The sequence below is a fragment of the Macrosteles quadrilineatus genome, unplaced genomic scaffold (genome assembly GCF_028750875.1).
Source record: "Macrosteles quadrilineatus isolate MER2022 unplaced genomic scaffold, UCM_ALF_1.0 Scaffold_6__1_contigs__length_79288215, whole genome shotgun sequence".
NCBI classification, from domain to species: Eukaryota; Metazoa; Arthropoda; class Insecta; order Hemiptera; family Cicadellidae; genus Macrosteles; species Macrosteles quadrilineatus.
Window position 1 is genome coordinate 78,120,049 of NW_026542599.1, and position 13,195 is coordinate 78,133,243.

Sequence of the window (13,195 nt, forward strand, 5' to 3'; positions counted from 1 at the left end):
CTGAGCTGAGCAAAATAACCTATTTTATAAATTTTTGACTTGTCCTTGAAATGAAAACGAAAACAATATTATTAAGATGGTGACACTCTTTGCATTTTAATTGTCTTCTAATGTCAAGTAAGTCTTAACTTTTGAGTGTTCAGTATTGTATTTATATAGTGACAGTTGCAGCCTGTCGAGTTGTTTTGTGATCCTTTTACCTCCATTGTAGAGGGAACTGCATTCATATTCCTTTTCGCTTTTTTACTCAATTTAGCCTATATAATTTATATTAGTTGGCCTTTCAACAAAATGGTGGTAACTAAAAACACTACAATCCCTTCTGATGAAGATTTGACCGTTCAAGAAGTAGATGTCAGTGGTGTTGTCTTAAGGGCTGCCTCATTTCATCTTGGTAAATATTGTGAAGATGTCAATAATGAGTTCATGCTTTGTAGGGGAGAAACTAAAGACATTCGCAAATGCCTAACCGAAGGTAAGGCTGTAACCAATTGTTCATTGGAGTTTTTCCAGAAGGTTAAGACCTCATGTTTTCAAGAATTCACAAACTATTACAACTGCATTGATAAAAGTAGCCCTAACTATCAGCTCGAACCATGTCGAAAGACTCAGAAAGTATTTGACAAATGCATGGTTGACAATTTAAATCTGGAACGACCACACTATGGCTACTTTTGCGAAGTTAAAGTTCATGACTCACCAAGGCCTAAACCTGAAGCTGAGGTTAGAGTGTACGCCGACACTCCAGAAAAAATTGCTATAGATTCTCCTAAACCACCAGGAAAATATGGATCAAGAAACATGTTTTTTTAAGGATGAAACATCTTCAAGAGTTTTTAGAAAAGGAAATATAAACAATATTTTGTCCATTTTATCAGTGTACATTGAAACAGTTGTTGTTCCTTTTGTTAGTAGAATGCTTAACTTATTGTAACTTTTTGGCACATTTATAAATAAAACCAATTACATTGTCGCCAAATTAACTTTATGTAAAAAGTTAGTTTTGAGTTACAGCAAGTCTGTTAAAAGGTTATTTAAGCCTAGGCCTATTCTGTCAACTGCTGTTAGTTAAATACTTGTTCGTTACTGGTACCTTTACAAATATAGTCCATTATGGTACTTATTTATTGCCATTTTTCCTTTGTTCTTGTCCATTATTCCATCTTCTAAGTTTAACCATGTACGTTAAATGCTCCCAATCTCTTAAATGCCACAAACATATGGGTTAAGTTAAAGTGTGGACCGATGCTTCTACCGATGTATCAAATGAGGCGACTCTCAAACCGATTATGATTTTCATAACCAGTGTTAACCCAAAACAAACAAAAGGTTGTAAACAAATCTAATTTAACGTACCATGATGCAAGTTTACAACAGTTGACAATTACTGAGTCAACATTTTAGATGTTAGCCCAAGTATCTAACTTACAAAAATGGGTTACCTATTTTATAACTATGATTTTGTCTGTCCTAGTAGCACAACCTATTTAAATCAAACCTAACTGCAATGTACGTTAGGCCCTATATGGATGTTCAAAACCAGGGTAGTAAAAACTTAACTTAAGTAAATAATATATTCATATTTTATTTTAATTGCACATATTATTACAAAGCAATTTAAATTCAAATTAAATAACTTAGGTACTTTATACATTTCTAAGTCCTTTTAACTTAGACACAAGTTGAGAAATAGGCTGTTAAAATAACTAGGCCATCGTTCTGAAAAGACAATGGTTATCCAAGGTGCAATATTGTGGTTTCTTTTGTATGTTAATTTCAAATTTAATTCATTGTAAATTGGTTAACGCTTTACATTTAATTATTCACAACGATCAAAAATCCTAACGGTAAATAAAATGTGTAAATGTTGACTTAAATCTGCATGAAATTATCAGGTTTTTGAAGAGAAACCGCAATAACACGTTTTAGTTATATTTTTAATAGTAAAGAAAATTAATCGTGATTATTGGGCTCTTTAGTCCCCTTAAGTGTGAACTCAGTAGATCAGCAGTTAATGAAAAGGATTGGGCATTGGACCGGGAAACAATACCCGGCTTTAAATATAGACGTTAGCGGCCCACAGGCTTTCCACAACAGTACAACTATTTCAGAGGCGGCTAGATTTGAAATAAATAATCTGTTCTTATAACAATATAAAATAATTTTTGTAGCAAAACTGGTAGCCCTCTTATTAAAGAGACTTTCTTTTTTTCCCACACATTAACAATGTCGGAGACATTAATATTCTGATTTATTCTAACTAGAGACACAATCTCACTAATAGAAAAGATTAGGAATATCAAATACAGTACATAATCCTAGGGTAAACTTTGGTTTCAACTTGTTTACACAACAGATTAAAATAATCATAGGCTGTACCTACAGTAATTTTATCCTTCCATGGATACTGACTGAAATTAAATTAGTAATACACGGTGGGTAACCTAAGACAACTTCTTATGGAATGATTTGTTTTATCAGTAACAACAAAAGAGAATATCCTACCATTTATTAAATATTCATCTATAGGTCTTATATAGTGATTTACATAATCTGCCAATTCCTAAGCCTTCACAAGGAATTAAGGAAAATTGTAAAAGAAAATTAAGATCAATGAAAGAGTCTTATGAAAGTATACATGGTAACTAACTAAATCTATGAATAAAAAATTGTGACCCCTTAGGCCAACCTAAAGTTTGACTGAATATGATATATGTTTAATCCAGTTTTATTGTATTCAATGTTTCTTAATCTTCATGAAAATAAATATGTTAACAAGAAACAGGAAAGTCATTGTTGGAAGTAGCTTATTTGAAAATGTTTGAAAACTTGGCAATACACTGCTATAAGAAAAAAAAATTGGTTTACCTTAAATACTATCTGTGCTTTACTTTGATATTGTTTTGTACACATTTAATTAAAGCTTCCTATAGTGAAAATTTACTAAAAGACAGTTTAAGGCACGAGATCCAAGAGAAGTAAGAAAACCCCTTTACCGGCACATTTACTTATAAATTAATATTTCGTTTATATTAATAATATTTACAGGAACAACAGTCAATGAAAGATATTGATGGATTGATAAAATAGTGAGTTTTAAATTTGTATCTTAACAGGAAGTGTACAGGCACCAGCTATATTAGAACGGATTAAAATACCAACAAATGTGATGATGTCAGTGATGTTTTAATTACTAATCAACTTAATAATAGTTAACACATTTAAGTAGTATAATATGCAATAGGAGGTTGTATTATTTTCAGAAACTGAGTTCAGTAATAATTTTTTGAAACAAGCACAAATTTTAATTTATTCCTCTTCTAAAATTCTGCATAACTTGTTCCAATACACTTGATAAAATAACCTTACCTGTCAACATGAAACAACGACAATGGTTAAAAAGAATAAGTTCCAAGTCAATACATTTATTTACTTTCTTATAGAAAATCAAGAAAAGTAAGTATCTTATATTTTCTTTGTGCCGAAATGTAATTCAGAAAAAAGTGCAGCACGATTGAGCATGATACAAGATTGACCCGTAAGTAAAGAACACTTCTATTTTATTTAATAACAAATAGCTTGCTTTAACTTAAAAGTGAGACACGAGTTATAGTTTAGTGTGTAGTTATATTTTTCCTATACAAAATAAATATTCTTTGGGAATGTTCTGAAAATAATCAATATTTATATAAGTTATATTTAGCAGGTAAAATGAAATATATTATGAATATATTAGTATCACAAAAAGTAAAAATATATCATATCACAAAAGCATTAAATAATATAAATAAATATTTTGTTAATATACATTCTTTGGTCACATAATATGTGGGTTGGAAAATGGAGTACAGTTATAAAACTAATTTAATATTGATTGTTCACTAACATAGTAATGTAACACACATACACACTATCGATCCTTAAAAGCAGAACCAAACTCGATTTTACAATTAAGAACCCTTACCCAACCAGACACAGGAGAAATTGCTAAGGAGTTTTTTTAGGAACATATAATCAAGAATTTAGCTAAGCATATGCCATTGTAATTTATGATTACTATTTTATTTAGTAGGTAACTACTTTTTAAGCGGTATCAAACACCTTTAAATATTATTTTCTCTGATAAGGATCAAGACTTAAATTTTTTGCCAGACAAATTATAGGTAGGCCCTAATCAATTTGTTAATTAACATGTTTTTATTTCCCCACTAGAGCTGGGATATTTAAGATTTACGTCGCTTATTTTAACTGTAGGCCTAACTGCAAATATTTGTTTTTTTACATACGGTAATAGGCCTAATTGCAGTTACAGTTAATATAAGCGACGTAGATCTTAAATATCCAAGCTCTAGTGGGGAAATAAACATGTTAACTAACATTAATTACTTTTACTTTTATGAATTACTTTAATTTTTGTCAATTACTTTTATGAATTTTATTCAACCAGTGCCGGATTTACCACTAGGCCGATTAGGCCGCGGCCTAGGGCCGCAAGCAAAAGGGGGCCGCAGAGGATTGGGAAAAACATTTTTTAGATAAAATTAATAACAAATAATTTATTTTAAATCACAGGTGACCATAATGATGTCTCCGCGGACCGAGGGAGATGTTCACGATTTTGCCGCGGCCTCGGGTGCCTGTGATGATGTCCCGTGATTGCGGCCCGCGGGAGACGTTCACGATTTAGCCGCGGCCGTGGGTGACGGGGATGTCTCTTTATGATCACAGCCCGCAGGAGACGTTCACGAATTAGATGCTGTATAGAGTTGTCAATGATGATGTCCCCGTGATTGCGGCCCGTGTGCGGGAGATGTTTACGATTTCGCCGCGGTCACAAGTGTCGATGATAATGTCCCCGTGATTGCGGTCCGCGGCAGATGTTCATGATTTCACCGCGGCTGTGAGTGTTGATGATGCATCCCCGTGATTGCGGCCCACGGGAGATGTTTTTTTTTTCATTCTTTATTTTGTAATTTCATTAAGAATAATACAATGGCGTCATGTTAACGATTTCGCCGCGGCTGGGGGTGTCCATGTGGATGTCCCCGTGGTGGCTTACCGAGGAGGATGTTTACGATTTCGGCACGGCCGTGGGTGTCAATGATGAAGTCCTCATGGTCACAGTCCACGGGAGATGTTTTTAACACGACTTTGCCGCGATCGCAAGTGTCGATGATGATGTTCCCATGATTGCGGCCCGCGGCAGATGTTCATGATTTCACCGCGGCTGAGAGTGTTGATGATGATGTCCCTGTGATCGCGGTTCACGGGAGTTGTTAACGATTTCGCCGCGGCTCGGGGTGTCAATGATGAAGTCGTCATGATCGCAGTCGACGGGAGAGGTTTTTTAACACGACTTTGCCGCGATCGCAAGTTTCAATTATGATGTCCCCGTGATTGCAGCCCGCGGGAGATGTTCACGATTTTACTGCGGTCCCGGATAACTATGATGGCTTTGACTTGGTTTAGGAGAGATGTCCATGATTTCATCCAGGATCACGGGTGTCGATGATGATGTCCCCTTGATGTATAGGAGATAGTCACTATTACTTCCACGATCGCAAGGAATTTTCACCACAGGGGGAGTAATTTGGCCTAGGGCCGCAAGTACCCTAAATCCGGCACTGTATTCAACAAAATTCATAAAAGTAAAGTTGATCAGTACTAAACTATAATTCAACTTCAGTCTCTTAGTTGATAAATGTAGTGGACTAGTCTCTTGATAATCTAAAACCGAGTAAACCGTATCAATTCTAAAAACTAGTAGGCCTATTGGAACCTTAAAACCCACATGTATTGTATAGAAAACAAATCCGTACTTCTATAGTATCTTAGCGCTATTGTTTTAAGAGGTCGGTTATGACAAAACTTATAACTAGGGTGATGTTTTACACACCTTTACATATTTACTGTCCAAACAATACAGTAGGCCTATGATATAAAATTTTATTGTGGGTCTTCAGCATTTATCACAACAATACCTAACTGCTTGTTACTATAGTCTGTATGATGGAACCTGTGTCCTGACCCTCTGTCTACCTGGGACTGATCCGAACCTTAACCCATTGGGCAGTCTCCAGGTAGATGGATAGTCAGGAGACAAGTTCAATCATACAGACTATATTGGCAGCAAATCTAGAAATTAAAACTGCAACTAAATTTGGTGAACACAACATTATGAAAGTGAATGTTCTGAGACTGAGTTATGTTTATTCATCACATGAAGTACTGCTGTTGAAAGTTTTTAAATATTTACAAGCGATTTAAAATTCATTACATCAAATGGTTACTTGTAAATCTGACCTACCGATCGCTAGTTTATTCTGGACTATCATGGGTCTACTACAAATATATCTTAAAATTTGAGCTCTTTCACACACAATCTCATACTACAAACAACACTTGTTTAACACGCAAAATCCACACACTCTAAGCAAAGCCAACCGACCTAGGATGGAAACTCTCGTCTTGCATGTAGGAATAAATATAAAAATATAAAAGCTCATATAAAACACAAACATAACAATAAGACTATTTTAAGTACCCTTAAATACTAATTTGGTGCGAACTTGATAAGAAGTGCATCAGGAGAGAATGGATGAACGCAAATGCTGTATTGAGTCTCCGATGATGTCTTCGTCTGTTGACAACACGACGTCCGAGTCAGACTCTGTTCGAGGCAGTCGAGTGTGCAGATAGCGGACTTTTGTCTTCTGCACCAACCGGTTGGTTTTCGTCTCCGACCGATGCATTAGGAAGTCATCCGTGACCCAAAACATCAAAGCCTGGAAATAAATATACTTCAATACACCTGCATCTGGACTAAATATACCAATTTGTTGCATTTAATGCCTTAAATAATAAATATATAGAATTTAAGCAGTGGTATGTGATTTACAGTTGCTGGACCTGATTATAGTCCAGACTTACCGTCAGAACATCTGATAAGTTAGGCTAATACAAATGAATGGATACACCTCACGACTACACATTGTGAGTGAAACGCTTTGTAATTTACATTAGATCTATCATACCCACAAATAAAGGAATAATGCATGTAACAAACAGTGCTAGACAAAAACTGAATAGGTTGTCTACTTGTGTAAGACAAAGCAGCGCTGGTGTACGAGTATATATATTTTTTTTTTATTTATTTGGAAAATCTCAAAAATATTACAACATTTCATAAACAAAGCTTGCTGCAAAAGCCAGGAAAAATTGGCTTGTCTGCAGCTCATAGAGATAAACTTGTTCTAGATAACAATGTACTTTGTCCCTTGGTCAGTCTTCTCCATATTACACTCTGGTTTTCCTTGTTTCTTGTCAAGATCTGCTATTTGTTGTTTTGACTTATTCTCTACCTTTCTATATAAGACTAGCTTGCTTTAAAAACCACTTGAAACAATTATCTTAAATAAATAAAATATATAAAAATAAATAACATGCATTAAATACTTCTCAACTTTAACAATAATATAATGAAATAATTTTTTTAACAATACAACAATACATAACTAAATAAATAATTAAATAATTTATAATAACAACAATATTAAACCAGTTTTAATGGATTCCTTGAGATGACAATACTAAAATAAATAACGTGCATTAAATGATTTTAACTTTAACAATAATATAAAAAGAAAGTAATGTAATAAACAATGTTTAAATGAATTTATTGAGATAACAATGCTTAAGCCTAGATTTCAAGACTCTAAAACTAGTTATATTTTCTATTTCAGTTGGCAATCTATTAAAAAACGTTGGAACTAGAAATTTTCTAACTCTTTTTGAAAATTTGTTTGTGGTCTTAGGAACAATATAAAACTGTTTGCGTGAATTGTATCTATGGTCATTTTTTACTTTAAATTCATTTGAGAAATAGTAATCAAGTAAAATTATATACTCAAATAATACATCCACTGGTAATACCTCAACTATCCTATATCCGAGCAGAGGGTTTTCTGACAAAACAGTAGAGTCAAGCTTTGTCATAGTTTTTATGATTCTATTTTGCACAGTTTTTATTTGATTTATGGCTGTGGGTGATGCTGATCCCCATGATCTTAAGCCATATCTAATCACTGACTCACATATGCCTGAATATATGATTTTCATTGTTGTAAAAGGTAAAAAATCTTTTAAATAGAAAAATTTTGCTGCACAAACTCGTAGCCTGTTTGTTACTGTCTTAATTTGTAAATCCCATTTCATATTGTGGTCAATTGTTATACCTAAATATTTGTAATTCACTACATTCTGTAATGGTAGGCACCCACATGCAGCATTTTCAAATTGTTTATTGTGTAAGCAGTCATGACAATGGAATTTCACATTTATTTCTGAGCATTTGTATGACGGTGAATGTATGTGCATCAACTTTGATTTATCTCCATTTATAGCTAGACCATTGTCGTGGCACCACATGGTTAAACTTAAGAAATCTATTTGCATTTTTTCGGTAGCTTCCTGAATGTTTTTGTGGGATAATACAAGCGCAGTGTCATCTGCATACATATATATTCTACTAAATTTTAATATTTCAGGAAGTGAATTAACATACAACAAGTATATCAATGGCCCTAATATACTACCTTGGGGTACCCCATACCTTAAGATTTTTTCCTCTCCATATGTACTCTTAATTCTAACCTTACATTTTCTATCCATTAAATAACTTAAAAACCAGTCTTTAATTTGCCCTCTTACTCCTGCTGTGTCCAGAGCCATTGCAATTGTCTCATGCTTTAAAGTATCAAATGCCTTACTAAAGTCTATAAATATTACTAAAACCTGTTTTCCTTCACTAAGCTGTTCATTTATATAATCTGTAAAATCTAAAAGTAGCTCGTTTGTTCCTTTCTTCCTCTGATATGCATATTGCTGTTTGCTAATAATACTATTCCTTTCTAAATGGTCAATCAAATTATTTGCAATATATCGCTCCATTAACTTACTAATAGCTGGTAAAATAGATATTGGACGATAATTCAAATAGCTCTCATGACTTCCTGCTTTATAAATTGGTCTAATTACTGCAGTTTTTAACAGTTCTGGAACGCAAGATTTTTTAATTGAAGTATTTATCAGTCTTATTATGGGTTCAGACAGTAAATCAGAATTGTTTTTTATGTCCTGCATGCGTATATTATCTAAACCAGGTCCCTTTTTCTTCATAGATTGTACTAATATATTAAAATTTTCCTTATCCAGGTCTGGTATGGTTAGAGTCTCCTTACATTTATTTTGCTCCTTATATTGTGACACAATTATCTGACAGTCATGTAAAGATGCATATACACATTCTGTGAATTGTTCTCCAAAGGAATTGCACACTGTTTCTATTTTGTTGTTCTTATCCAATAAATATTTCTCTACGACCTCATCTATATTTTTTGTTTTATTTTTTCCCAAAATTGTATTTATATTATTCCAAGTCACTTTCATATCGTTTCTACTTCTTTGGAACAAACAATAGTAATAATTTCTTTTAGCTTTATTAATTTCTGCAACTACCTGGTTTCTAGCAATTTTATAATCAACTCTATGTTTAGTTATATTTGGGTAGGCTTTATGTGTTCTGAAAAGTTTGTCTCTTTTTTTAATCATGTTAACTATTTTTAAACTCATCCATGGCTTCTTTGTTTGCTTTTGTATTTTTATTTTACAAACTGAACTAATTTCATAGGCTTCTTTGAAATTTAATAATATACGGTTGTAAATATCATTTGGATTATTTAAAGTATTAATTGACTGCCATTCCATTTGTCCTAGTGCCTGTTTTAGTAAAGCTATATCAATATTTGCTGATTTATTTTTCCTCTGAGTGGCTGGACAGTAATGGTCAGTCTGAACGTTGATCACACAGGTGTAGTGGTCTGATATCTTGACCTGTACGATATCTGAGCTGACCTTTGCTCTCTTAGCTCTAAGGAACGCATGGTCTATACATGTCTGGGTCAATTTATTTGCTCTTACTTCCTCTCTGGTAAAAAAACTTCATATGTATGAATTTGTACATGAAATGTACAAATGAACTTCATATGTATGAATATGTAAATATGAATCATATGTAGGAGGTATTTTGAACAATCAGAAATCTGAACCAAACATAACCACGGTAGAGAAAATCTTACTTCTCTCTGTATACTTGATTTGTGTTTTGAAGTTGGACGTATCAACTTGGTGGTAGTTACCTTCATTTTTAAAATTTTCTGTATATTTTCCTGCTCAAGTTTTAACACATTTGTAATTTTGTAAGGATATACGCCTACAATCAAATGAAATCATTCAACATCTTTGAATTCTTTTATAGTAATTAATTAATTTGGTTTGAGTAAATAATGAATCTATGGATTTTAAATTAATTTTTTACAGGTTTCAACCTAATAACAGCACTTAAAACGGTATAAGAATGACTATTTTACCCCATCTCAGCCTTTGGAATCTGGGTCGACGCAGTTACAAAGAGGTAAATAAGTTCATCATACCTAATCAATGGAATCTCACAACTAAATGATAAAAACTCTACAAATTTGGACTGAAACCCTGCATGAATTCCCTTAGCCAAAATAAACATGACTTTAAGCAACTTAAATGCTAGTTTTGTAACATTTTTTCAATTGTATTCCTTCTTATAAAAATAATAGGTGTGAAACTCTCATTGTGAATACAAGAGCTAGCTTACCTGGGAGGGGAGTCCTAGGGGCTTGAGAAAACAGAGAAAAAATCAATAGATTTATTAATAATGACAGGAATAATAATTTGACTAAAAGAAGGTAATACAATCACATTCAGACATTTCATAGTATGACATTGAATTGGAATAAGCCTAAATCCTATCTAAAGGGGAGTATTGGTATCGACACATCACTACATGAAGCCTATGGTAATTTTCTATATGGGAAATACAATAAAAAAACACATATATAAAAATAAGTATTATCTTATAACTTGTAGACTAATCACAAGCAATTTTATACTATACTATTCTTATCAAGTTCTCTTCCACTGATATCAGTTTTTTTTTCAGGCACTGAGTATTCAAAACAGTGTAGCAGCTCATATAAAAACACTCATATCAGAAGACAAAACCCCAAGTGGAACAGTTCTCTTGGTGGAGCACGACCCAGTCTACACTGTTGGCCTCAGAACTAAACAGTACACAGAGAGGGACGAGGAAAAACTAAAACAGCTCGGTGCAGAATTTTACAAAACAGACAGAGGAGGACTCATAACGTTCCACGGGCCGGGACAACTAGTGGTGTATCCAATAATAAATTTGAAAATATTCAAACCGAGTGTTAAATGGTATGTTTCGAACATAGAGAATGTCGTTATAGACATTTGTCGGCAGTACGGGCTGAAAGCAGAAACGTCTCCTCACACGGGAGTTTGGGTCGGTGATAAGAAGATTTGTGCTATCGGTATCCACGGTAGTCGTTACGTCACGACTCACGGGTTTGCGCTCAACTGCTCCACAGAACTCGAATGGTTCACTCACATCGTCCCCTGTGGAATCGAGGGTAAAGGTGTTACCTCAATATCAGAGGAACTCGGTGAAAAAATAACTCCAGGCGACGTTTTACCACAACTAATAGACTGCTTCGCTAAAGGTTTTAACTGCTCACTTGGAAGTTTACAAGATTATACTAATGTAGAAATTCTACTGAAAAGTATACATTGATATTTTGAACTAATATTTTGTATTGATATTAAAATAGTTTCTTTTATGTTCAACAAATTATATTTTTCCACGTTGTACCTCAGAAATGTTGTACCGTACCCTAACATGCTTTATAACGGTTATGTGAATTGTAATTGAATAACAGCTGATCCTTCAGTTGAATGTTTAAAAACTGTCAGATGTCATATTATAAACAAGAGACTTGTAAAATGGATTTAAAATAGCCAAGGGTACTTTAAGTAATAATCATCATCTGATCGAGGTTGGTAAATCACTACTTCATGGTATGGATCTACCTACAGTAAAAAATTGTATCATGAATTAGTAGTTTTATTTACCTAATAACTGTCTCAAACAAAACATAATCTTTGAAAGTAGAAGGGTATTGCATTATTCGTATTGCCTCGAAAACAAGTTTTGAACTCTAATAAAATGTGTGATTAGCGCTCGGGTACCCTCCTATCTCTAATTTATTCCTAGTTGGTTCTAGCAAATAAACTTTGAACTCACTAATACTAGGAGGAACCACCTCACACTAGAATACATCAGTAAAGTTAAACACCAGTACGTTTGTCTACTTACATTGACAAAGAGAGGTATAATCAGCATTACCACTGCCAGTTCTACGTCTTGGTTGGGAAACGGATAGAGAATGAGCTCGCGCACTTTGTCCCAGAACTGGAACTGTATGAGCACTGTGATGATCACTTTGACCAGAAACATGAGCAGGATGTAAAGACAGCACTGGGACAGCCAAGCGTTGGTGGAGGGTGGCATTCCTAAGGAAAAACACATTCTGTGACATGGATGTACGGAAACAGATTAGGCCTAATAAATAAAGACCAATTTTCTCTGGATAATCTGTCAACACTGGCAAATGCTGCTCAATGAGTAGGTAACACCAGTGCAGTAATAAAAATCTCAAAGTTCCGAAGAGAACCAATAATATAACCTATTATTGAATGAAATTTGTTTGATATTTATATAGTACAGATATAGTTTTTGCGATGTTTTTCAAAAAGACTTGTCACATTAGTTGCGGATACTGTATTAGGTTAGGTTAGTTCAGTTTGATAATAATAAACAAGGTAACATTAAAAACAAAAGTTGGTTTACAGTGCAATTATTTGTTAAAGAGATTTATTTACTGAGACGTCAATTTATATTTGTACTGTCCGTCTTTTTTCTTAAGTTTCATAAACTAAACTTACCTAACCTTACGTACCACAGCACACAGTAAAAGAATGACAGGTTTTTTCTCTACTTTAAAAGAGCATTAACAAAAATTAATAATTAGCCTACATTTAATAGTTATATTGATTGAATGCCAATATTTAAATTGATATCTTCATTGAACTAATATTTATTGATAATATATTGTACGTTCTCTGCGGAACTTTGCCCATTTTCAGTCCAGTTTCATGGTCCTTATTGTGCTCTGCTTAATTGTTTATCACAGTTGAACCCAAGTGCTTATTTGCATATTACATTTATTAACCTTTCAACCGT

At 33.6% G+C, this 13,195-nt stretch overlaps 3 protein-coding genes across 5 annotated transcripts in view; 2 read left to right on the forward strand and 1 right to left on the reverse strand.

Moving 5' to 3' along the window:
* Positions 1-973, forward strand: LOC128996217 (NADH dehydrogenase [ubiquinone] 1 alpha subcomplex subunit 8-like). Its single transcript, XM_054421370.1, has one exon. The coding sequence runs from the start codon at positions 292-294 to the stop codon at positions 811-813; it is 522 nt and encodes a 173-aa protein (XP_054277345.1). The 5' UTR covers positions 1-291; the 3' UTR covers positions 814-973.
* Positions 5-11,956, forward strand: LOC128996216 (putative lipoyltransferase 2, mitochondrial). Of its 2 annotated transcripts, none has more exons than XM_054421369.1 (3): positions 5-117; positions 10,378-10,471; positions 11,033-11,956. In XM_054421369.1, the coding sequence occupies exons 2-3, from the start codon at positions 10,415-10,417 to the stop codon at positions 11,684-11,686; spliced, it is 711 nt and encodes a 236-aa protein (XP_054277344.1). In that variant the 5' UTR covers positions 5-117; positions 10,378-10,414; the 3' UTR covers positions 11,687-11,956. The 2 variants fall into 2 exon arrangements, with proteins under 2 accessions (XP_054277344.1, XP_054277343.1); XM_054421368.1 differs by lacking the exon at positions 5-117 and adding an exon at positions 6,942-6,993.
* The window catches only part of LOC128996215 (store-operated calcium entry regulator STIMATE-like), a 24,274-nt gene continuing 15,652 nt past the window's right edge, over positions 4,574-13,195 (reverse strand). The window contains exons 5-7 of one of the 2 annotated variants that reach the window (XM_054421366.1): positions 12,269-12,465; positions 10,688-10,708; positions 4,574-6,785 (exon numbers count right to left, since the gene is read on the reverse strand). In XM_054421366.1, coding sequence (XP_054277341.1) covers positions 6,585-6,785; positions 10,688-10,708; positions 12,269-12,465 — 419 coding nt within the window. In that variant the 3' untranslated portion in view covers positions 4,574-6,584. The remainder of the gene's footprint in view (positions 6,786-10,687; positions 10,709-12,268; positions 12,466-13,195) is intronic. The other variant, XM_054421367.1, reaches the window with a different exon arrangement.